This window comes from Branchiostoma floridae, chromosome 9 (genome assembly GCF_000003815.2).
Source record: "Branchiostoma floridae strain S238N-H82 chromosome 9, Bfl_VNyyK, whole genome shotgun sequence".
NCBI lineage: Eukaryota > Metazoa > Chordata > Leptocardii > Amphioxiformes > Branchiostomatidae > Branchiostoma > Branchiostoma floridae.
In genome coordinates this window covers 21,439,572-21,465,284 of record NC_049987.1, presented here as the reverse complement: position 1 = coordinate 21,465,284, position 25,713 = coordinate 21,439,572, and the positions used below count along the sequence as shown (strand labels likewise).

General features: G+C 42.6%; 1 protein-coding gene across 1 annotated transcript; it reads right to left on the bottom strand.

The window, feature by feature from the left end:
• Positions 1 to 11,828: 11,828 nt before the first annotated feature.
• Positions 11,829 to 19,087, bottom strand: LOC118422294 (early endosome antigen 1-like). The gene is made up of 3 exons (XM_035829813.1): positions 14,127 to 19,087; positions 13,501 to 13,964; positions 11,829 to 13,387 (listed from the first exon to the last, which is right to left on the bottom strand). The coding sequence occupies exons 1-3, from the start codon at positions 18,926 to 18,928 to the stop codon at positions 12,366 to 12,368; spliced, it is 6,288 nt and encodes a 2,095-aa protein (XP_035685706.1). The 5' UTR covers positions 18,929 to 19,087; the 3' UTR covers positions 11,829 to 12,365.
• Positions 19,088 to 25,713: the final 6,626 nt, after the last annotated feature.

Sequence of the window (25,713 nt, the reverse complement as noted above, 5' to 3'; positions counted from 1 at the left end):
CTGTACATGCTCTCGCACCTCCCCGAGAATGTTCTCCACCTTTGTCGAGAAAACCATGTGTGACTCCAGCAGGCTGACTTCTTGGGATGTCGTGGAGCGTCTTCGTTTCTCCGCTTTTGATTTCGGCTTTTTTGCTGCCTTTTTGTCAGCTTTTAGTGTGTCCAGCTCTTCTGTCAGCTGGGCTACAGCTTCTTCTGCCTCTTGCAGCTTTTTGTCCTTTTCCCTAAGCTGCTCATGTGCGCTGATTAACTCTTCTCTAAGACTCAATAGAACACTGTCTTCTTCAAGGTCAGTGTCTGCTTGTGACCCCATATCCTCCTCATCAGCATACCATCCATTCTCCTCATACAGAAGGCTTTTGTTCTCCAAGATGAGAAAGTCCACTTTCTCCTGGCACTGTCTCAAGTTGTCCACCTCCTCGTTTAGTTCAGCTTGCTCCTGAAGCAACTCGCTGACTTCTCTAGTCATCTCTTTCAGTTTCACTCTTACCGCTACGCTGTCACTTTCTGTGGTTTGCTCGTATGGCGCTGGGTTTAATGCCTTTGTGTCCATGTTGTATACTATTTCTTGACTCTCCCCTGCATTCTCAACAGTTATCACCCTGCAATCTTCTTTGCTTGATGTTCGTTGAATAGCTTTCAGGGTGATGTTTTCTTGTGTGAGCTCTGTAATTTTTGCAATTAACTCTTCTTTGCTGAGTGTCTTTAGCGACTCGACCTCGCGTAAGATAAGACCGTTGTTTGCCAGCATTTTCCCCGAGGCACTTTTCATAGAAACATCCTCATTCTTTTCTTCTGCAAATGTTACATTGCCTTGCAGTTCATTTAGATCACTCGATTCTTCTTTCAGTAGGTCCTTTTTGCTGCCTAAGTGTGTATCGACATGGTCAGTGTCACCTGTGGGCAAGTCGGGCTTGACATATGTTTTTGCCTCAGACTTATTTGTACCTTGCCCAGGGCTGCTGTCTGTATCATTACACTTCGGGTACGCTCCACTTACCCCATTCAATAGCGCGCCACCTGCCTCAGGCGCAGTTGTTATCTTGTCTCGTTGAGTGAAAGTTGTTGGTACGTCTCCTGCATTCTCCTTAGCTGTGCTCAATGGAGGAGTTAATCCAAGTGATTCACCCTTAGACAATAATGCTGGGTCCGTCTTGACTGTGTTTGTTGCATTATAATGGAGATCTTCAACCATGTCAGAAAAAATTGCTACCTTTGTGCCTGGTGCTTTCTCCGCCGTCATTGTCTTTTCATCAGCACACTCTTTATCGTTTTTGCTTTCAACTTCATCTGTGCAACTTGGGTTAGTCTTGGCTGTGCTTGAAGTTGATTCAGTTTCAGACAGTACTGTTCGATCTGACTTACAGGATTTGGTTGCACCCTGCATTTGAACACCTGCGATATCTGCGCTATCACCAGAAATTCCAGACTTTCCACCTTCCTCATTACCGTTCAGACCATTCGGTCAAGCAGAAGACATTTCCACCACACCTTCACGTCCTTTTTCCGTCATCGCTTCCTCTGTATTGTGTCTTGCATCATCTTCTAACTCCTCTGTTGTCTCACTCCCAGTAGTAAGGACGACTACTTCCTGAAGTTTTTCTGGTCGCAGATCTTCAATGTTGGTGTCTGTGACATCCGTAAATTCCTCCGGAATGGATGGCAACCGCCTTCTTCTCCTTTTCCTCGATTGAGGCAGGTTCTTGGAGATAGTTGAAGTAATTGGCTGTTGATAGGACCCTGCTGTTTGCACCGAGCTACAGTAACTGATCTCTGCGACCTGATTCTCGCAACCTAGGGGCATGGAATCACCGGTTCTTCCACTCCTGTCAGCAGGTGTCTCTCCGACACTTTGACCCATATCCGGTGTATCTGTCGCTACTGGAACCACCGATGTGTTAAACACTGGTGTGTTGAATATCGGACTACTGTCTGCTGAACACATTGTCTCGTCTTCACTTGTTGTTGCGTGTGCCTGCGGTGTTGTGCCCGAGGCTTGTGCACTCGATGGTCCACCTTGGGGCACACTGACCTCTGGAGAACAAGATTGGTCTGAGTCTTTCCCTTCTTGTTGCAGATTGTTGTTGTCAATCTCAAAAGTGTCATTTCGCTTGTCAGTGTTTGCATGAAGCCCAGTTTTGGAGACATGACCTTCATACATGCTGTCTGCCACAGACAATGGTGTCAACCTATGGTCATTCTGTAATACAGCTGTTACAGTTTCGTGACCTCTATATGTCCCACTCTCAACTGCAGGTGTATGACCCCCAGCACTTTGACCCCTATCAGATTCGTGTGTCCGAACCGCCAGTGTGTCAGATGCGTGCTCACTCTTTGTTGAACATGTCAGTCCGCCATTGTCACCTCCCCCTATAATTGTTGTGTTTGCCTGCGGTGTTTTTGCAAAGGCCTGCATATTTGATGTCACACTGACCTCAGAGTTCAACTGTCTGGAGTTTGTCTGTCCAGAGTTCATGCCATCGTCCGTTGTAGCCTTGTTGCCAGTTTCATCTATCCTTGTTTTCATGAAGATGGCACGTTGATCGGCAATGTTCACATTAACTCCGGTCTCTGTAATTTGACCTGTCCAAAGTTCATCTGCCGCTACCATATCTGCTGATGTTGGGTGACCTTCCAAAATCGGAGATCCATGCCCTTGACTTTGTGGTGTCTCCCCACCATTTTCCGATAGCCTTTGACCTTGAACTTCTTCAGAGATCACCAAGGTGATGTACTCGGGCTCGCCTTGGCTGCCATTGTCGTCGTCATCAATGTCACAAACAGTAGCGATGACAGTTGTTCTGCGGAGCTTGAGGGAGCTCACATTTTCAGTTGAAGGGGCAGCAGCCAAATTTCTCGCATCTGAGCGTTCCACAACTCTGTAGGACTGCCAGAGTCCACGCGCTGTCTTCTCACGAATCATGTTTTCCCGAAATAAGAGTCAGACATGCCAAAAAACCCATGTCAGGAAAGATTGTGAAAGACTTGTCTGGCGTAGGTTCCGCGGGCAGACAGTGACACTATAGCTCGTAGTTGTCTGACTTGCAGGGTATAATGTACAACGTTGATCATATGACATTCAGTGTCGTGGAACTAAATCTTGTTCGACCCACTGGGCCATGTGCATTTGATGCATAGGTCGTGTCATCACTGAGTCAAAGTTACAGATTGTACAGATACAGTGAGACTTCCCTTTAATGTAATGGATTTGCATTATTTTAAGAAACAATTGCCTCTCATTTGATTTAATGTAGTCTTTCTAACTATAAGGCTATTTTATAAAGATATTATACCACAATTAACTACCAAACAATATCACAATCATGCAGCCGACTTGAATGCTTGACAAATCCTTTAACCTTTTTCATACTGCTTAACCCCATAAACAATACAAATTTTGTGGCAATAGGCAACCTTGGTAGGTAGAAGGTTAAGAGATACAAGACTAACAACTTCTCACTTGTAGGTTGCCCTTAGGGCTAATTTAATTACGTCATGGATGCACACTCAGATTCATCATCATGATAGTATTATGGTTATCATGTAACAGGATTTTTAGCAACCGTGAACAACCCTTTCTGTCTGAAGACAGCTTAATTCTTAATAACACATCCACGACTGTCTCAGAAATACTCTCAATTAGTTGTCTTAGAATTGCACAACAAATGTCAGTATTACTAAGTCATCAGGGGGTTTTTAGCTACATTATGCATAATGCAGAAACACCGTTGGAAGTTTGACTGTGAATTTCTGCACATCTCGTCAAATTTTGCCTAGTATTGTTGTGGAATCAGATGAAGTTCAATAGTGTTAGACAGACTGTAGTATCTTCTTTGTGACAGTCTGTCTTTATTAGGAAGATGTGTCTTTTCAGCATGGCTGGTCAAGTAATAAATTTCAGGTCACTTCAACAAGCTGCTCCTTTCCCAGAGTTTTTGACATTATCTATATGGACAAGAACTTGAAGAAGAGATCTATCCATTAAAAAAATGCTGACTATACAACACTCTCACTTCAGGTCCTCATGTATGTCACCATCTTTGATTTTTTTTTGCTTGTACATTAACTGTAATTTCATTTCATTCCAGACCTAACAAAAGGATTTTATATCTCTTAAAGTAATACATTGATGTCCGTTAGATATAATGTAGGGATATTTTCTTTCTCAAGTTAAAGTAAATGAGGTTCAGAAAAAAACAATCAAATTGAGTGTACATCAGATTTATTTATTTCAATGTCTAATATTATTATCATGATGATGACATTGTATCCATCACTTGTTTTCATCCTCTCCCATCTGCACAAACTATAGAACTATCCACTACACATCAGTGTACATGTTAACCATGATCTAAAACTTTTCATTTTGTGTTCTTAAATTGCTTTATATGTTTTTATGAATATAGAATTAAAATTAGATCTGAAACTTATCATCCAGTATTTCTAGTCATGTGTTCTTTAGTCATTTTTTTAACAAAACCATATTTATAAATATTATCTTAAATTATATGTTACTCTAAAAATGATCATACATGAAATGTATCCTGTGTTCTTATTATTGAGTGTGTTTTTATAAACCACATTTTATAATATGATCTTAAAACCATTTCACTTTAAAAGTTATCATATATCAAACTTATCATCCTGCATTCTTAAACTATTCTGTTCTGATAAAAAACATCTTTTTTTTTTTATTGATGATGATGTTAGAGAAGATGTTACATGACCTGTGTACAACCAATCTACTTCTGGTAAAGGCGGTAGATAACTCTGCCTTTATATCTCTGAGAAACCTCCCTTCTATCGTCACTATAGTACATGTAGTTTTCCAGCTTATCCCTGATGTCATCAAACAGCTTCAAGTCTACTTCTTGCTTCAAGTCAACCTAAAGAATGTGATGAATATGTGTATTACTATTACCAAACCAGATTGAAAGACTGAAAGAAAAATCTGTTTCTAGAAATTCAAGTACATACTCAATACAAATTGTAGTTACTGTAGCACCTTACATTGTAGTACATGCACCTTGAATCCATAAACTGTTTTCCATCGTAAGAATTTGCTCACCTGAATTGCTGGATCTGGGCCAATCCACCGGCCAGTCACTTCAGTTCCTGGTGTCAGAGGTTTGCAGTTGGGAGTCAGGAGTTGATGTACCCAGCCTATTACCTGGTACCAGAACATCCCAGAGTACAGGAGCAAGGCACCAGGTTTGGCCTTCTGGATTATGTAGTGAAAGCAGGCCTTTACTGAAGGACAAAGTCATGAAAAGAGGAAATTAAACTTTTGGCAAAATACTTACATTGTAACTTTACACACAATAAAATAATGTTGATACATTGGGAGCTTTTGTTACCCTCTCTGTCTCTTCAACCTTGTAAGTCAGATCTCATCTTGGTGTTCTCTAGATGTTGTTGACCATCATGTGCAAACGAGTCAGAATCCTGATCCAGTACTTTAACATAGTCCTAGTCTATCTTGACTAGCTTAAACATCAAGGGCTCCTTTTCTGTGATATGTACCCCATTGTGGTTTAGGCCCATCTACCAACAAGCCTGGCATGTTTCTTTCTTGTGTTACAATGATGTAACAAAATGATTAGTACCTGAAGTAGATAATCTAAAGATTTGGGTGGGACATAACATTATCCTTTTACACTCTAAATAAGTTATGCTTGGTTGGTCTCTGTTTATAGGGAAACCACTTGCTGAAATATGCCTTGACCAGAAGTCTCACCAGGTAAAAATGACTTTCATTTGGCTAGCAACTACTAACAACTACTATTTGTATTAAGTTGTTATTGTCCCCTTCTGCTCAGTGATACTGAAATGCCCCTTTTTTTACCCGACTATGATCAGGAGTGATTCAGGAGCTAAGTCGGCTGGCGTTCGACTGAGTCGGCTGGCATTCGGCTGAGTCGGGTGGTGTTCATCTGAGCCATCCAAATGTTTTGAAATTTTCAAAACATTCGGCTATGATCGGCAGGTCTGGAATGGGTTGGTACAATGGTATAGATATAAATAAACACAACTAAACATGCAAATTAAACAATAAGCTACATTGATAAAAAACGAGAAACGGATAGTTCAGTCTAAATGAACAAAAGATAATGTTAAGAAATAAATATCAACTTTTTGAACGGAATTCAAGTTGGCCATTTGATACGGTACCGTACATAACTCAATATCAAATAAATTAAAGGTAACCCAATTCAAAGGCCATGTCACAATGTTAACAGAAAAAGTGTAAATGTGGAGTAAGTCAGCAGTCAAATTTAAATCTTAACTACGCCATGAACACTTCAGTTGACATTTAATTATTTAATACTCCCATTTGTTTCCAACTTACCTACAATTCACCCTAAGTCCAGATAAATCTCTGCTAATTTATTCAAGCAAAATGACTATTACCAGGATGTACGCGAATCACCCCCCAAACTTCACACGACCGACATCCACCCAAGAACAAAAAAGAACCATAAATGCCAATTATTGGAGCTATCTGTGATCCAAATTCAATCTCTTGGTGATGATTAGAAAAAAGGATTATTTTGATTAAAGACCAAAATGACCACTGTTTTGAAAATCGCTAATTTCCATTTCAAGTCGTGAGAGGTTCGGCCATCGGTTGGGGATCAGTCAGGAGTGATTCGACAGTCTGCGGCTAGAGGTCGGGCTGGTTAGGAATAGGTTAGATAGCATTTGGAGCACAGTCAGGAGTAAGTCATTTACTGATTGGGACATGGTTAGGATATGGTTCAGAAGTTGGCATTCATCTTTCAGGAGTTGATGTACCCAGTCCATGGCCTGGATCATGAACATTCCAGAGTACAGGAACAATGCCCCGGGTTTAGCATTCTGGATTATGTCTTAGCATGCCTTCACTGAAGTGAAGGACAATGTGATGGAAAGAAGAAATTACAACTTTTGGCAAAATATTTAGTATACAATACACGGCAGTTAGTATTGTAAGTGTTGCCAGTTGCATGTTACCCTATTGAATATTGTACACCCTAATAACTGCAAATGAGAGTGGGCTCACCATTTGGGTTGTCCCTCTCAGAGTACACTTCCTCCATGAAGTAGTGCATTGTGATGATATCAGCATTCTCAACGTCAGGGTTGTTCTTGTCATCTGCAGTGACGTCAAAGTCGTGGAAGCTGACTGTGACCCTGTCCTCAGAGAGCTCTGCCTTTATGGCAGTCTCCAGAGTCTCCTGTGGTGACAGATGTCGATTATTTGCAATTGACACTCAAATGTACCAATCATAGGCTAAGAATCTCATCTGTCTTGGGGCTCAAAATACTGGGAGCATGTGCACCTTGGTGCATCCAATTTCTTTTCTGTGGGTGCACCAGTGCTCCAAAATATTTTTGTGTATGTAAAGTATTCAAAGTACATGACTGTATACTAAGTAACTGTATACATCATTTTCTCGACATTGAAGTGTTAAAAAGATAATAGTTGTTTAAGATTGTAAAGTTGGAATTTGGGTTCATCAATTTTTATTCTTCAAAACTGGGCACGGTAGACAATCCCCATACACACAGCAGGGCGTGAAGAGTCATTATCTGATGAATGCTGGTGGAGTCAGAACAGACCACTGGCAGGTGGTCCTGTCTTGACCCATCTCATAAGTCTGAAGACAATATCATTGAGTAAACCATCCATCAAGACATTTTGACCCTGTGCCTGCCATAAGACTGGTTGGCAGCAGGGAGGTGATGGGAACTGCCACTTATGGGCCCAGGCCACATTGTCACAGAGCTCCCATTTTAGATTCAAGATCATCAAAGCTCATATTGGGGCTGTAGGCTTTGTAATTAGGTCTTTCTGACATTTCTAGTCTATCTTATGTGATGCACCCAAAATATTTTTGGTGCACCCAATTTTCTTCTAATAGGTTGGGTACACCAGGGCACCTAATTCCAAAAATGAATTTCAAGCCCTGTGTCTTCAGTACCTTTCCACCAAATTCAAGTAGTCTAACCTCAAGAAACCTCCAGCATATTTTGTGATTTGTAACAACAGTTACTGACAACAGACACAACGTCAATTCAGATCATCTGACATGTTTGATCACAGATGAATTAAACAAAAAAATGAATGTAGATAATTTTCAACTTAATGTTTGTACAGGCTCATGTATACAGTCAAACCTTTGCATAGTGACCACTTGGCCATTGCAGTCACTTTTTGCCGGCCCCTTAGATTTTTCCCATTGACATAAGCATTAAGAAATAGTCTATAGCGGCCACCTGTCCAATGCGGCCACAGCCACACGATTTCCAGTCCCGTAGATACAGAAATACTTCCTATTGCAACCATACATTGGCCGTATGTCACCCTGCGCCGAGGCTAAAATGGTAGTTTGCGAGGATTTAGAGTTCCTGACAGGGTAATTTTGGAGGTAACAGAAGGAACGCGTGCCTGAAATGTTATAGCGCAAGTCTTTGTCAGCAAATTTACCAACATTGCACATGGCGATATCAATCATTTTCAGTAGATTTGACTTTAGCAGGGTCTGGCAGTTGAACTTTGAGATGATCAAGACAATGTTACTTTAGTTACTAAATGGTGACAAAGATCAGAGGGTATTGAAATCATGTGTAAATTGCTCGTAGTCAACTGATCACCATTTTCTCTATAGTGGCCACCTGTCTACACTTAATAGCGTCCACATTTCTCTAGTCCCCTGAGTGGCCGCTATAGACAGGTTTGACTGTAGGTCACAAATTTCTTTTTCTCACAGCAGACTATAAGAAAAATAAATTTCTTATGAAATAGCATTGCATGATTGTGGACAACAGCATCTGAGGATCAGCAGCCTGTGCATTTAGATTTTTAACTACGTGAACTTTGTATACTGGGGAAAATGAAAAAACCTTTAGTGATTATGATACATACCCAACATCGTCCCCACTTGTCCATCTTGTCAAACAAATGAATGTTGAGTTTCCCCTCGAAACCAGCCTTCAGGAAGTAGTCCAGAACACCCAGGACATCGGACCCAGGTCCCCCGCCCAGGCAGGCAACGTTGATGATACCGTTGTCTTTGTTTTGCACTTTAATAAACCTTTCCACAACCACAGGACTCTGCATGATCTTTGTAAGACTTCGAGCCGAAAACATTGAATGCTTGTACATATATGCAAACTGGAAAAATCCATTATGATACTCTATATCTTGTATTCCTTTTTCTAAAGACTCGATTTTATGTGCCTTGAAAAGTTTATCCAAGGCATCTCGGACCTGTTCACAGAAATGTTCTTCATGTTGTTTTTCTTCTTCCAAACAGTAACATTCACGAACTTCTATTTCCCAATATTCTGCTTGCTTGTAACGGACCCATCGGTCAATGATTTTCCCAACTGTACAATGATTATCCTCCCGATTTTCTGGTTGAGCATGTGCCATGTTGTATTTTTGCTTGCAGAAATTTCGAATGCCTCCAGAATCTGCAACATTATATATATAAGACATTTGAAAGTGTGTGTCAGTATAGTATGAACATAAGATTTGAGTGTTACATTTTACATTTAAAGGGCGTAGGAAAGCAGAGTACAACATTTCTTGTTTATATTCCACAACCATGATTATACAGTATCAATTAACATAGTATACTGTATTACATGTTCGTATTTGCACCAAATACTAGTACATGTACATACACCCTTTTCCTGTTATTGGACATTGCGCCATCAAAAATCGAGGATTTTGTTGCAAGGTAATCCAATTAAGCATGTAAGTGACGTTATATCAAACGATGGGCAACCAGTTTGGAACACAGCACAGTGGCTCAAGAAAAATGTACTCTTAAAGAGCTGCAAAAAGCCGCAAAAGGAAATATAATAATTGTAGTATGTTGCAATCGTGATTAATCACTGTTTGCTTCTCAATTGTTTTTCATAAACCTCGTTTATGTACTAGTTGACATGTTTAATAGGAAGTCACCTACATGCTTAATTGGATTACCTTGCAACAAAATCCTTGAGTCTGAAGAATGTTTTTTTGATGGCGCAATGTCTAATAACAGGAAAAGGGTGCGCCACAGTTATGATATATAATATGTTGTGACGTCACCGTTATGTTAATGCATTAGTCTACTGTTATGTCGCCGAAAGGCCCCGGATGTGTTTCTCCATTTTCTTGTAAACCCTGGCTCAAGCACATTAAAACCGAGTTGCATTTTAACCTCACTCGAGTCGTCCTCGCATACTGACGTGGTAGCACCAATAAGGATTCGAACTACCCACCAAGACAACAAATTCTCGGGATACCTAGTACATCTAACAACCGTGATGGCAGGAATGAATCATGCTCTCAATGGGCCTTAACAAAATCAGAAACCATCGCGTCCTTCGAATCGTGGAAGAACAACCTCATCTACGTCCTCTTCCTTTACCCAAACTTCGCCCCGTTTCTCATTTGGTACAAATGCGAACGTGTATGTTAATTGAATAAAGCCATCTTGGTTGTGGACTATAAACAGAAAAATTGTACTTTGGTGTTGTACGCCCTTCAACACCTTGCAAATAACAGTTACATCATTTGGGTTCGGAATACATCATCAATGGGAACCAGCATTTACTGTATTACTCTTAAGCAAGTGCGTATCTCATTTTTCCTCGCAAAACTCACTTTTTGTCCAAGATTAACTTGCATTTTTAAATGGCTCGAGTTGCATAATGAGAAACATAAAAACATGGACATTGAGAACAATTCCTATCCGTTTCAGCCTGGCACTGCATGTGTAGGTCACCGTAATATGATTAAGTCACTGGCTCAGGTATCAATGCATTGTGTAGACCTAAGAAACCAATGAAACTAATTCTAAAAACCTTCAAAGCCAGTGTTTCAAACACTTGATCCAGCAACCATGTGCGACACTATTCTCACTCTACCTGTTATATAAGTCAGACTCTGTGTAACACAAAATCTGCTGTCTGGGGCCATTCTGGGAGGCCGGCGGATGTTTGGCGGGCGAGCTGCTTTAAAGCGAGATTTAATTAGGCTACTGTTACATCAGCAACACCTGGTTACACTATGGTACCTTAAATCAAATTCTAGATAGGTGTAATCATGTCCAAGAACAATGTACAATGTACTTACAATTTTTTTTACCTCTCTGTATGTCCGAAAAAGATGTCGGATAGGCTGCTAATTCTGCCTTAGCTGTGCATGCCGGGAAGAAATTTGGTGCGTCCCCTACCGAGTTGCAATGACATCTCGTGGAGAAATGTTTCAGGTCTTGGTGGGCTTGTAGCAAACAGCCACAGTGACTGCTACCCAGAAAATGTGTACCTTTTAAAAACTTTTATATTCAGAAGAAAGGATATCTAAGGAGCTCAGATAAGTCAATCCGAATCTATGAAGAAAGTCTCTTGTAATAAAGTCATTTATTATTATTATTTATTTCATTAAATTTTGATGCACCCATGAAGGAAATTTCTTCTAAGGCCATGTTGTTTCGATAATTAGATGGCATTCTTGTGTGCATCAATTTTCATCTGTTCTCCCTGCCACCCCCCCCCCCCCCCCACACACACACACACACAAAAAGTCGACCTTACTATAAATCGTACAAAGCTGTTGCAAAAGGGATAACTATATGCCATAAACTGTTTCATTTGTTCAATGTTTCGGACCACTTAGAATTTATAATATAACTTTTTTTAGCAAATTTTTTTTTATTTGCATGTTTGCATCAGTTTGGGAGTTGTTTGTCATCTATATGCTCAAATGAACATGGCCTAAGTGAAGACAATTGAATTACATTTCATGCATGTATGAAACATCAGACGAAGGAAATCACCAAAGACAGAGAATGACCCATCAAACTCAATTTTATTAAAACAAACAAACACCACCTTGTGCTCATAATGATTCTAGATATCTGAAACTAAGATAAACATGCTAATGCAGAACTACTCTGTAAGACTGAAGAGCCTGTTCAATGTTCCTTGTTGCCATAACTTGTGGTTAGATTCAGGAGGTGCTTGTGATGTTCCAGACAAATGTTTATGTCAAAACGTTTTTAACTGTTGAATTGTATAGAAATTCAAAATTATGTTGCAATGCCACGACTATTTCTCAGTGTTTCTACGAATTTTCCTCTACCAATACTAATAAAAATTATGTAGACCTCCAACTATTTGCAAACAAATTTTCCTTTCACCATACCAAAAACTGAGTCTATATCAGAAGTCTTCTCAAGCCATCACTAAACAGTCTTACATCACCTCATGGTAATGGAAAAAAAAGTTCTGTAAAATTTATAAAATCACCTCTTGGTAACTATGATTCCTAACAGCCACCATTTCTCCTAGGTTGCATAACTGTCTCTATAGATTTTTGTCATTTTTTTACTTTTTGCTTTTCTTTAGCTTCAACGCCATCTGCTCATTGTCGTCCTTGAGTTGCTGGATGACGCTCCTTGCGATGGTCACCTCCCTCTCCATGGCCTTCATCTTACCCAGCTGTCCGCTGAGGCTCGTGTTTTCCTTCTGCAGCTGTGCAAGCTTCTTCCTCGTGTCGTCAAGGTCGGCCTTACTGGTCGACAAGATCTTCACCTGCAACGAGAGCTCCTTCACCTGCATCTGGAGCATGTCCATCTTCTCCTGAGCCGCTTGGCTTTCCTTGGCCGCCTTCTTACTGTTTCCTTTGCTGTGTTTCTCTTCCATGAGCTTTGCTAGCTCCTTCTTTGTCTCCGCTAACTCTGTCTGGAGCTGTTCGTAATCCTGTAGCTTTGTCTTCAGAGATGACATTTCTCCTTCGAGCTCCATGCTCAGTGATGTATTCACGGTACCCTGTGCGGTTGTGGTTTGGGTGATGACAGTTTCGCTCCTATGTGAATGGACCTGCTGTGTTTTGGCTGCTCCATCCTCCTGGTATGTAGTCTTCAGACTTGCCAGCTCTTGCTGCAGCTTCTTCCTCTTCTGTGCCATCTTCGCAGCCTCTTCCTCCAGCCTGCTCAGTTTTGAGGATTTTGCGGCACTCTTTGTGGTTTGGCTTTGGACCTCTTTGCTCTTTTGGGTCACCTCGACGGTCTGAACCTGCAAACTCGTTGCTGCCATGGCATCTTCAGCTTCCTCGGTGCCTTCCGCAGACGAGGTGATTATTTTGACGTCTGCTTTAGACACTCCGTGCTGCAGCAGCACCTGATACAGCTGCGTCACCTCCATCTCCAACAGCTGCATCCTCGTCACGTTCGCTGAACTTTCCTCCAGCTTTGACGCCAGGGCCTGCTGTAGGTTTCCCTGGACCCGTGTAGCTCTGCAATCTCCTTCTTCAGCATCTTGGTCTCCTCCTCTGTAGACTGGGAACCTTGTTTCACAGTTGATGATGATGTAGATGATGTAGAGGTTTCCTCTTTGTGGACCTCTACCTTAACCGCTCCGGCTCCTGAATTCTGCATCGCTGCGATCTGCATGTCATTTTCTTCGATGTACGCCCGCAGCTTCCTGTTCTCCTCTTGCAGAAGCTGCAGAGCGCCATCACCCTGCAGGTCGATGACCTGCCACTTCCCCATCACCAGCGTCTCGTATTTCTCCTTCTCGTTCCTCAGAGTTAACTCGGTTGAGCAATCGATTTCCTTGATGTAGGATGCAGTATCAGAACCCTTACCGGTCGTCCTACTGTCTGTTGTAGCTTGCTTTACTCCAGCTTCATCAGCATCATGTAGCTCATCCTTCTCCTCCAGGAGAGTCTGCAAGGTGCTCATCTCTGCTTTTATGCGCTCCAAGGTGCTGTCTGTCGCTTCTTGTTCCTTCGACAGGTCCACTGTCTCCCTTTCCTGCCTCTCTCCCATGACCTGGCTTGAGCTCTCTGATATGATGGTGGTGTGCTGAGTGTTCCCCACTTCCCTCACCTCTGTCAAGGTTATAGTTTGTGCCTGGCTGAGGAGTGTCTCTTTTTCCCTCCTCAGCTTTGACATCTCAGATCTCAGGCTCTGGTTTTCAGCCCTGAGGGATGCAATTTCCTCCTGAACTTTTGTAACATCCAGTGAGACAGCGGACCTCCCCTGCATCTGACCGACTGTGTCACTCTCCCTCCTTCCATCTCTTTCTTGATGACCTCTATCTCATTCAGACCTTTAGCCTCTGACCTGAAGGAAACTGATTCACTTGTTTTCTGCACTTCCCTTCTGCTTGTTGTCTGGACCACAAAACTTGCACCTCCTCCTTCTACAGCCATTTCCCCACTCAGGCTGGCTCTTTCCCTCTCCAGTTTTGCCTTGTCTTGTTTCAGGCTTTCGTTTTCCAACAGGACAGAATCTAGTTTTCCTTGCATTGTCTTGGCCACTTGCTCTTGGTATGTGATTTTCAGTGGTTGCCATTTCTTCCTGGAGCTTCTTCCTTTCTTCTGCCATCCTCTCAGCCTCTTTCTCTTTCAGCTTCCTATTCTCCTCCTTGAAGTCTTGATTCTCGGATCTGAGAACAGTCAGCTGCTCCTCAAGTGTCGTCGCTTGCATCTTCATTTTCTTCTGTGTCTCATCTACAAGACGTCTTTTCTCCTCCTCTACTTTACTCTTCTCTGTCTTCAGGGATGCCAGATCCTTCTGTAGCTTCTTGACATCAACTTGTTTGTTTGCCACTTTCTCTTTCTTCAGGACTCTAACCTCAGATTGTGCAGAAGACAATTCTTCCTCCATCCTCTTCATTCCATCCACCTTAATTGTGAGGGTGTTATTTTCTCGCATCACTTTATCCATCTCAGCTTTGAAACTTTCTCTTTCCAATTTCAGATTAGACAGCTCTCCCTCCATCCTTGCAATGACTGCCTCTTGGTCGGTATTTCTAAGGGTAGCCAGTTCTCGTTGCAGCTTTTTGGTCTGTTCTTCTGCCTTCTTCGTCTCCTGTTGCATCACCTTTGTCTTCTCTGCCTTCAGGACCTCGTTCTCAGACACGAGGCTCTTCACTCGGCTCTGTACCTTCTCCATCTCTCCCAGCACAGTGGTGTTCTTCTGTACCTCTGCCAGAAAATTTCCTGTTTCTTCCTGAAGTTTAGTCTTCTGTTTCTTCAAGGTGTCGTTCTCAGACTTCAGTGCTTTCAGCTCCACACGTACCTTCTTCACATCTGTGTTAGCGTACGCTGCATGGTCTTCCTTTAGACTCGCATTCTCTGTGTGTAAGGTGGACAGTTCTTGCTGCATCTGCGTCATTTCTCCCTCCAGGGTTGTGAGTTTTTCCTCCTTGGCGAGAAGACTGGCTTTTTGCCTCTCCAGCATGGTATTTTTGTTTTTCAAGCTTTCGTTTTCCAGCCGCAGCGATGTCATGTCTCCCTGCTGTGTGTTGGTTACTGCTACCACCTGGCTTGTGGTGTGAAACGTAGTGGATTCCTGTTTTGTAGTCTTCACATCTCCCTTGAAATTCATCTGTGCACCAGCTGCAACAGTTCCTTGTCTTCCTTGGATCTCCGCTATCTGGGCCTTCAAGATTTCGTTCTCTCTTTTCAAAGATGACAGTTCCACCTGTATCTTCTTGTCTCCTTGTGTCACTCTCCCTCCTTCCATCTCTTTCTTGATGACCTCTATCTCATTCAGACCTTTAGCCTCTGACCTGAAGGAAACTGATTCACTTGTTTTCTGCACTTCCCTTCTGCTTGTTGTCTGGACCATAAAACCTGCACCTCCACCTTCTACAGCCATTTCCCTACTCATACTGGCTCTTTCCCTCTCCAGTTTTGCTTTGTCTTGTTTCAGGCTTTCATTTTCCAACAGGACAGAATCGAGTTTTCCTTGCATGGTCTTGGCCACTTGCTCTTGGTATGTGATTTTCATTGTTGCCATTTCTTCCTGGAGTTTCTTTCTCTCTTCTGCCATCCTCTCAGCCTCTTTTTCTTTCAGCTTCCTCGTATCCTCTTTGAAGATTTCATTCTCAGATCTGAGAACAGTCAGCTGCTCCTCAAGTGTTGTCACTTTCGTGGTCATCTTTTTCTGTGTCTCAGCTACAAGCCTCCTTCTTTCCTCCTCCACTTTACTCTTCTCTGTCTTCATGGCTTTGTTCTCTGCTTGCAGGGATGCCAGATCCTTCTGTAGCTTCTTTACATCAACTTGTTTGTTTGCCACTTTCTCTTTCTTTAGGACTCTAACCTCAGATTGGAAAGAAGACAATTCTTCCTCCATCCTGTTCATCCCCTCCACCTTTATTGTGGCGGCATTTCTTTCTCGCTCCAGCTTAGCCTTCTCAGCTTCCAAGCTTTCTCTTTGCAATTTCAGACTAGTCAGCTCTGCCTCCATCCTGGCAATGACTGACTCTTGGTCGGTATTTCTAAGGGTAGCCAGTTCTTGTTGCAGCTTTTTAGTCTCTTCTTCTGCCTTCTTTGCCTCCTGTTGCATCACCTTTGTCTTCTCTGCCTTCAGAACCTCTATCTCAGACACGAGGCTCTTCACTTGGCTCTGTACCTTTTCCATCTCTCCTAGCACAGTCGTGTTCTTCCGCACCTCTGCCTGAAGGCTTCCTGTTTCTTTCTGCAGTTTACTCTTCTGTGTCTTCAAGGTGTCGTTCTCAGACTTCAGTGCTTTCAGCTCCACACGTACCTTCTTCACGTCTGTGTTAGCGTACGCTGCGTGGTCTTCCTTCAGGCTTGCATTGTCTGTGTGTAGTGTGGACAGTTCTTGTTGCATCCGTGTCATTTCCCCCTCCAGGGTTGTGAGTTTTTCCTCCTTGGCGAGAAGACTGGCTCTCTGCCTCTCTAGCATGGCGTTTTTGTTTTTCAAGCTTTCATTTTCCAGCCGCAGGGATGTTATATCTCCCTGCTGTGTGTTCGTCACCGTGACCACCTGGCTGGTAGTGTGAAAGGTAGCGGATTGCTGTTTTGTAGTCTTCTTATCTCCCTTGAAATTCATCTGTGCACCAGCTGCAACAGTTCCTTGTTGCCCTTGGAACTCAGCTATCTGGGTCTTCAAGACTTCATTCTCTCTTTTCAAAGATGACAGTTCCACCTGTACCTTCTTGTCTCCTGACTGATTATTATTCTTAAGAGTGTCCAGTTCACGCTGAAGCCTTTTCCTCTCCTCCTCTGCCTTTGTGGATCCTTCTTTCTGTGCGCTTGTCTTCTCCGCTGTAAGGATGGTGTTCTCGGATATCAGGCTGTTCAGCTGGAACTTGAGGTCATCTATCTCCCCCTGCAACATTGAGTTGTCCTGTGCCTCTGCCATAAGGGCCCCCTTCTCTTCCTCCAGTTTGGTCTTCTGCATCATCAAGGTCTTGTTCTCTGTCTTCAAGGATGTCAACTCTTCACGTACCTTCTTGATGTCTGCATCTTTGTTTCCGACAGGACCTGCCTTTGTCTTGGTAGTTTGCTTTGCTGCTGTGAGAAGTTCTGCCTTTTCTCCCTCAAGTGCCTTTATCTTCAGCTTCATTTCTTCCATCTGTTTTTCATGAGTTTCCTGTTTTCCTTGTACCTTTACAGTCGTTGTTGTTTCTGTTGTCTGCTTCTTGACAAAGAGGGATGCCTTTTCCTTTTCAATCTTGACGTTCTGTGCCTGTAGATTTTCATTCTCAAGTTTTAGTGTTGTAAGCTTCTGTTGCAGCCCCTTCATTTCTTCAATCTTAGCCAGTTTTTCTTTCTCTGCTTTGGTTTTCTCTGTCTTGAGACTGTTGTTTTCGGACTTAAGCGTGGCCAGCGTCACCTTCTCTTCTTCAAGGGTCTTGATTTTTGTCTTCATTTCTTCATTCTGTTCTTGAGAAGCCTTGAAACGCTTGAGTTCCTCTGCCATCTGATTCTTCTCTGCAAGAATCTGTTTGTACAATTGGGTCACTTGATCAAGCTCTGCCTGGAGGGATGTCCCTTTCTCTTCTGTGTTTACCTGCACTGCTCCGCCACTTTCCACTTTCCCTTGTGTGGCCACATATTTGCCGTCGGTCTCAGTCGTTTCTTTCAAAGACTGGGTGCTAATCAGGACGTACTCACTCTGGAGTTTGAGGGTCTTGCGTTCCTCCAACAGGTGTGTGATTTTGATAATCAGCTCATCTCTGCTGCAACCCTGGAGTGCTTTGAAGTCTTCGTCCCACGAGATTTGCCCGGAGGCAGATGTGGTAGACACACTAACCCCGCCTCCCTGTGTAGAACCGACTCCCATGCTTGCCAGCTTCAGCTTCAGTTGTCTGTTCTCTTCTTGGAGAATCCGTATTATGTCCCGCTCACTTTCTTGACCTGAGTTAAGACTTCCTGATGCTACACCTGCCTTGAGACCCTCCCTCGTTACGCCCACCTGAGTGCTTTGCCCTGACACAGTTTTGGCTCCAGTGCTTGATTGAGAAGTGCTTGAGGTGTATGCAGAACTAGTGAAAGTTGTCTGCACGCTGCCATAGCTTTCCGTCTTTCCAAATGACGATGCTTGAATTCCGCTCTGGCTCGAGCTCTGAAACCGTGCGGAGGCGGACCCATTGGCAGGAAGTGAGATTTGCGATTGAGCCCCATTTTGCGCTCCAGTAATGCCCTTGACACCGGAAATCACACCCCTTCCTTCTTGGGACTCTTGAATCTTGGTTTTCTCATGAATTGTCGTCACCGACTCCCTCCCTTCCTTCTCTGCACTGCTACCTGCGATGGCCCCCTCAAATTGCTTATCCGGGGAAGTTACATAAAGGACTGTCTTTGAAGACCCGATCGAAATGTTGGTGCCCTTGAAGCCGGAAATCACACCCCTTTCTTCCTGAGACTCAATTTTCTCATGCAGCGTTGTCACCAACTCCCTCCCTTCCTTCTCTGCACTGCTACCTGCGATGGCCCCCTCAAATTGCTTAGCCTGGGAAGTCGCATAAAGGCTGGTCTTTGAAGACGACCCGGTCGAAATGTTGGTGCTAACTGAACTCACCTCTTGTGAGAAGGATGACGTTAGCGACCGTGACGCCTTGACACCTTCCCTCTCTATGATCCGGTACTTGATCGTCTCACCGGGAGAAGAGAGGTCGCGAATCATGATGTCCTTGGGAGAGGTTCACCAAACTGCGGCAGAACGTCGGAGAAGAAGAGTCGGATTTGCGAAAATCCGAGGAGAGTGAAAAATGCGGCTGGCCCACACCAGGTTGTGCGCAAGGGAGACAAAGAGTCAACCCACCTGTCTGACAGGTCAGGTTGCTGGTCACATGACCACGTTTCTCATTATCTATTCGTATTTCCCTGGCGATGTGGACGAGAGGGCGGAGCGGTGATAAATCTGTCAGTTGATTGTGGGGCGATGAAAGGAAGAGGCATTAGACCACACCTAGTTAACTGGATGGTTTAGGCCAAGCAAATTTAATTACTCCTTTGACATATTTTGGTCCTTATCTGATAGCAGACCCTTGGTGGGAAGATTTGACTTGCCCTCAGGCTGTTGGTATGACAACCAACCTTCTCAACATGAACAAGCATCTCTGCATGACTGTGGGATAAACAGAACCTATGTGATATATCACATCTTTATTCTTGTCAATATTCATACCCAGTAAAGATTTTTGGCTTTGAATTTTTTTCTTCAGGTAGCAAGTATTAGATAAAGAGTCTTTGAAAATCTAAAGTGATAAGTGTTGCCCTATTTCTCAGGTGGGGTTTTGAGAGAGTTGTCTAATAGATAGCAATACACCTCCGGGGTATAATTAAGTTCTAATTACATCAATTACACATGCACAATGTGTCCAAAACTTCAACTACAACAAGTGGCTAAACAATGTGGCTCACAATTATCAGACACTGCATGCTTTCACACCTCTAAATGATTGTGTGGCTTCTTTGTCTCAAAGTCTGATGGTATGAATTATGCAGAAGTTGTCTAAAATATTTAATATGTGTCACAGGACTGGGTGAGAACATGTCTAACCGGCTTCCGGCCTTTGTTCATTGTCACAACAGTTTGTGAAACATCTTTTCTGTTAGATTGTCAAAAATCTTACACATAAAGAGCCTTAACCTTGCCCCTGCTGCCTAACTCTATAGTCAATACACATTTGATACAAAACAGATCCTTAGGTTAATACTTAACTCAAATACAGTATAAGAATGAGAATGATTTATTTGTAAAACATCACAGCCTCTTGTAGGCTAAATTGTGTAAAATAGTACATTTTTTTTACTTTCAGCCTGAGTTCCTACTCTCCAAGCAGAGGTTAGGCTCTAGCTGTTTTTTTAACATTTTTTTTGTCATTTTTATCGGGCTTTAAAAAAAATAGAAAGCCCGATAAAAATGACTAAAGAAACGTTAAAAAAACAGCTGGAGCCTAACCTCTGCTTGGAGAGTACTGGGTTCCAGCCTCCTTAGTAATTCCTGGCTCAGTCTTTCATGTGCTAACCCCCATATCTACTAAGAGTGCATTATATTACTAGTTGCCCTAAGTTTAGGATTCAGTCGTTCAGTGATTGTGCAAAACCACATACAAGATCTATAAATTATACAATACTCTTAGGTAGAGCACAAAGCATCAGCTGGAAACAACATCTACCAGCATTTATGGTAAGCTTCCTCAAGTGTCCCACAGAGGCATGCCTGATTTGCTGGTTTCTTAGATCATTGGGCAATCAGTGAAGAAGTAATCTCTTATAGCTCATTCTGTGAACGCCAAGAAGAACCTACTCAAGAAAGTCCACCTTCTTTAAAAAAAACTCAATAACAGTCATGTAGGGTCACCTTTGAGTGACTGTGTATGATTGCTGTGGAGATCAGTTGTGTGTGGACTCACCCCAACCCCCAAAGATGACGATGCTAACCAAACAAACTGTAAATATTGAAACATTCACAGAAGTTTTCTTTTTTTCCAGTTTTTGGTGTGCTACTGAGTATTGTTTCAACTTCAAACTTAAAACAGTGCACCAAAAATATCCTTTCTACTCTTACTGCAAAGAAATCACCATGAAAATACATTTCTATGATTGTAATAAACAGCAAGCAGATTATTATTGGATTAGCAGAGTACTTTGGAATTTGCTTTTAGCCTTTTACATTTTGTAAATCCATATAAGGCCACATCAAATTTATTTGTTAGTTATTATTTGTTTTCAGAAAAAAATTGGACTGAAAGGTAAAAATAAAATAAACATAATTTTTTTCAAAAGGTTAGGGGTGAAAATATGGGTGAATATAATAACAACATTAAAAACAGCCTGAGGAGTTTAATGGCACATTTTATGCAGCAAATCCCTTCCTTTTATTTTTGCTAATGTCCTGCATGAAAGGCATTTTTAGACTGAAATTAAATGTATGTGGCTGTGAATAGTAATATTTACAGGTTTGTGATAGCAAAACCTGCATTATTTTTTCAGACTTATTCTTTTTTAATGAAAAAAAATGGACAGGCGAATCCGAGAAGCAACAAATGAAATTGATGTGGCCTAAACACTCAATTGGAACAGACCTGAGTCAAGTTTCAGCCCTTTCATTGTGCAGTTAGTAAAGACCTATTGTGTAACACCTGCATTGGATGCCCTTTCATGTAGGAAACATGCCCATGGAAAGTGAAAGAGAAGTCCTGCTGAAACTTCGAGTGCTACACAATCTGCAGTAAAGAGGACTAAAATGGATTACATGTACCTTTTAGTAAGTAATTTCTCATTAGATTTCACTCAGTCTGTCAAATATAATTTAAGTTGGTGCGGACTTAGTTTATTGTGTTATTTATATGATACTGTGCTTGCTAGAGCTCCTGAAAATTTGACCTCTGTGACAAATTCAAGTCTAACATTTCTTGAAATATAATTATGTAATATATGTAATATGACATGATTTACAAAACTAAAAACATCCCAATCTAGGGCAAACCTAATACTTTATTTACAGGTTTAAACTTGACAAAAACTGTAATTCCAAATGACTTTCATAGGTGGCGTTGTGAGCCAGGTGTATTATGACACAGTGTTTCTGAGTAGTACTCAGAAATTTCCCCCTACAGTACAATACGTGTAGGAAAGTCCCACATTGACCATAGCTATGACCACAACAAATAAAACAGTTGCAAAGTGCAGACTGGTTTCCTAGCTCCTGCCATTTCAGCTGACTTTAAGGTTAGTTTATACATAATATTTGCAGTAATGTTATAAGCACTTTACTTTGTGGTCTGTTCTTCACAACTGACAACATGCATGTCAAGGGAAAATGAAAGTAAAAGCTATAAGAATTTAAATTTGCCATAACTTTATTTTGAGGAGGAAAGGAGGAAAGTCCCAGTTCAGCTAGTACAACAAAAGCACTCTACTTGTTTCCCAGTTCCTGCTGTTTATTTGTCAGCCGTGCCTTGTGTTTTTTTTTTCCTAAATTTCCAGTAGTTAAAGTATGTTAATCTTTCTATACAGACAGCAGGCCTTGCCAAAACATAATAAAAATCCCCATTTTTTACCAGTTTGCAAACAAAAGGGTGATTAATAACATCCAACTTTCTCCCACTCCCAGCTGCCTTTTTGATACTAAGAAAAAACCCCAGTTTCACTGCTTAGAAGGGAAATCCCTATGTATGCTCCTGTTGAAAAATAGGCTGGAGGATTCAGTGAAGACTAAATCTGCAAGTTACCAGTGTTTTTCCTTCACTTATGATAGTTTTTTTTTCTTTTTCAGATAGATGATTGGCTAGAATTGTTCAATTTGAAATTGGTTTAATCATCTTATGAGTTGTAAAAGTAGTTTAACTTGATGTAGAGCCAACATTCCCTGAAAGTGAAAGTGAAACCTTTCAACTTCTAGGATATAAGAGTTTTCTTTTACACAACCAATTTTTTCTCACCTGCTAACGTTTCTATGTCTGTCAGACATCTTCCTCAGAGCTTCTAACTGGAGTTCTGCTTCTCGCCTGATGAAACTATTTTTGGAGCTTTTCACTTTTTTTTAGCAAACAGTCATAAATGTAGAGAATGCAGGATGGCCGTGTGCAGGTGTTTGGGACAGAGGGACCTTGTACATTCTGTTGTTAAGTTTAAGTCCCTCCTGCACTCAATGGTGCATAGGGTGGCGCCCATCTCTGTTTCTTTAGCCCAGTGGGCCACATAGATTTGTGCAGTCACTACCACGTACAGCAGAGGGTTAGTCCACTGGTAGTGGTGTGTGCTCAACTACTGTACACAATACTCTGCAAAGTGCAAAGGTAGTACCATTGTTAAAGTCTTTGGTATGACTTGGCCGAGGATCAAAGTCTAAAGCTATCGACTGCAAGGCAAATGCTCTCTACCCACCTGGCCATTGTACTGGTTATATGTACATTCTGTTGTGCACTGTGATTTGAATATATCAGTCCACTAAGCAACTTTAAGTGACTACTAAGTACAGTTGAACTGTTTGATGATTTACCTGTCAGTGTTCTACAACACTTACACATACAAATCTTTCGTCATTTCTTCCCTGTTGTACAGGATGGCAAATCAGGACCATGGAGAGTGTTACCAGGCTATGACTGGAGATTACCATGGTTTGCAGCCCCAGTCCTCACCAGCCTACCCTGGAGACTCCAGTATCCATCATCTAGAGGAGAAGGTACAAGACTCCGGCATCTATAGGAACGGTGTCTGTGAAAAAAAGGACTGCTACCAAGTTGGAGGGTTTCGGGGGACGTCCTTTTGCCGGGAGTGCTACGAGAAATTCAAGCAGGAGTTGTTCCGCAGTGACCGAGCTCACAGGGAGAATTCACAGGTCAACATGCCCAGCAGTATCCCAAGTGTCTCTGCTGCAAGCCGGCCAAGGCAAGATGCTTCAATCCTCTACACCAAGCCAAGCTCCCCAAGGTCTGGTGTCGTATCCCCACCCCCGTCATACAGCACTCTGCCTACCCACATCCCTCCATCTCCACACACAGGCAGTAGATGGCAGGAACGCTCTCTGCCTGCTGTGTCCCCCTATCAGGAACATCCCAGGGAGCCAATGAGAGGACGGTACATCAGTGCCCCTCCTGTTGGAGCTGCAGTTTGCCCAACATCAGCTCAGCCAATCAGAGCCAAGACGACAGGAGAGAGGAGGGAGGTAAAAGGAGGAGGAGACAGGCCACGGCTGGGCAGTCCAGCTGGAGGGAGACAGGGTGGAGCAGGATCTAGAGCCCCGACTTATGTACAGTCACAGACTTCTGGAGACATCGGACAAGACCAATCCAGGTAACACAAATTTTCTCGGAACTGTACATGCCACAGAATTTCCACACTCAACATGAGGATTGATTAGGAGATTGATGTAATGTATTTACAATTAGAACCCAGAAAGTTACCCAGGAAATCAGACAGAGAACGCTGTGGCATGTAGTTCAAAAATATGTATTACACATAAAAAAAGGATCACTTTTGCCATCACATATATCGTGATGCATCTCTCGCTGGCTGGGGTGTATGACCCCCTCCCCAAGAGTGAGGGGTGGAAACTGCCGGTGCTGGTGCTAGGACTGCAATTTAGTCAGGCTTCCGCTTACTGCTAGTTCCAGCAGGTCATGTCAGACTTTCCTTTTCAATGTTTCAGTGCTGCATACCTAGGGTACCCCGCAGAAGACCCAGGTGACAGGAAACTCTGTAGGAATCCATACTGCAGCAACTTTGCTGACCCTGACCGTGGAGGGTTCTGTTTTCCCTGCTTCTGGATACAGCATGAGGGGAGGGAAACAGGGCCTAGAGAGGGGCATTTGATGCATGGTAAGCAGATAGGCTCATATTGTGTTCTTCAATTAATCAGTGGGGTGGAGTATAGCACGGAAAATTGAATATATTTAATATGTGGTACTGCAGTTAATGTTTTTCATGAGCTGATATCTTGCATGTCACAACGTAGAAAAGTTTTTAACATTGATGTGTTAGTGTTGTGACCTTGACCTTGATGATTACTGGGTTGCAGACTGGAACTTCCTTTTCTACTGCTTTAATCCATACGGGTCATCAGAGGGTGACATGATGCTCAGCGCTCAGTTTCAGAAACAGAGAGATGGAACTTGGGTTTGATGTTACTTTAGACACTTAGGACTAAACCAATACAGACTGACGTTTATGGGGATGCCGCTTTGGCCTAAGTAAATGATAATACAACAAAATGTTTTGACAAAAAGTTTTGAACAATGCTGTTTGTACTAGTAATTTTACCAACATTACCTGTGTTCGTTCGTTCGTCCCATAGCCTTTTAATCAGCCGTAGGGGCAGCACACACCTTAAACTGCTGTGTAAGCAAAGGTTAAGTTGGTGCCATTTGGTACTTAGTAGTAATTCTCATCGAAATCTGATATGTGTCCTCCTATTCTTTTAAACTAAGGATCCCGTGCCACTACAACAGAGACAGCAGGGTGTAGGCCAGCGAACGTCCCTCGTTACCTGCCCTCCGTCGCTCACAGGCAAGACAACATCACAGTCACGTCTGACCCACCTACACCTGTGCATGTTGATGTCTACGACAATCAGTTCACATTTAACACGTACATCCATCCATCAGCATTCACACCCTCTATGTGGGTGCCCAATCCAGGGGTTCTCCCCCATGTCGTGAGGTCTAGCATTCCGGCAATCCAGGGTCCACTGACAGAACCGTTAGTCAGGTTCCCCTCCTTTGGAGAGTCAGAGTTCGAGACGGGTGGAGAAAGGGTGTTCTCTGGCAGGGAGAAAGAGTTGTTATCATGGAACACTAGTGCGATGGGAAGGGAGGACTATGTGTGAACATATATCTACATGTGTATGCAGTCTGCAAGACTTAGTGCAAGCTTCTGTCAAGGGGGATGAAGACAACTCAGCCCTTTACCAACTTGGCCAAATCAATTCAGCCCAACATCCTGTCAACACAGCCCACATCC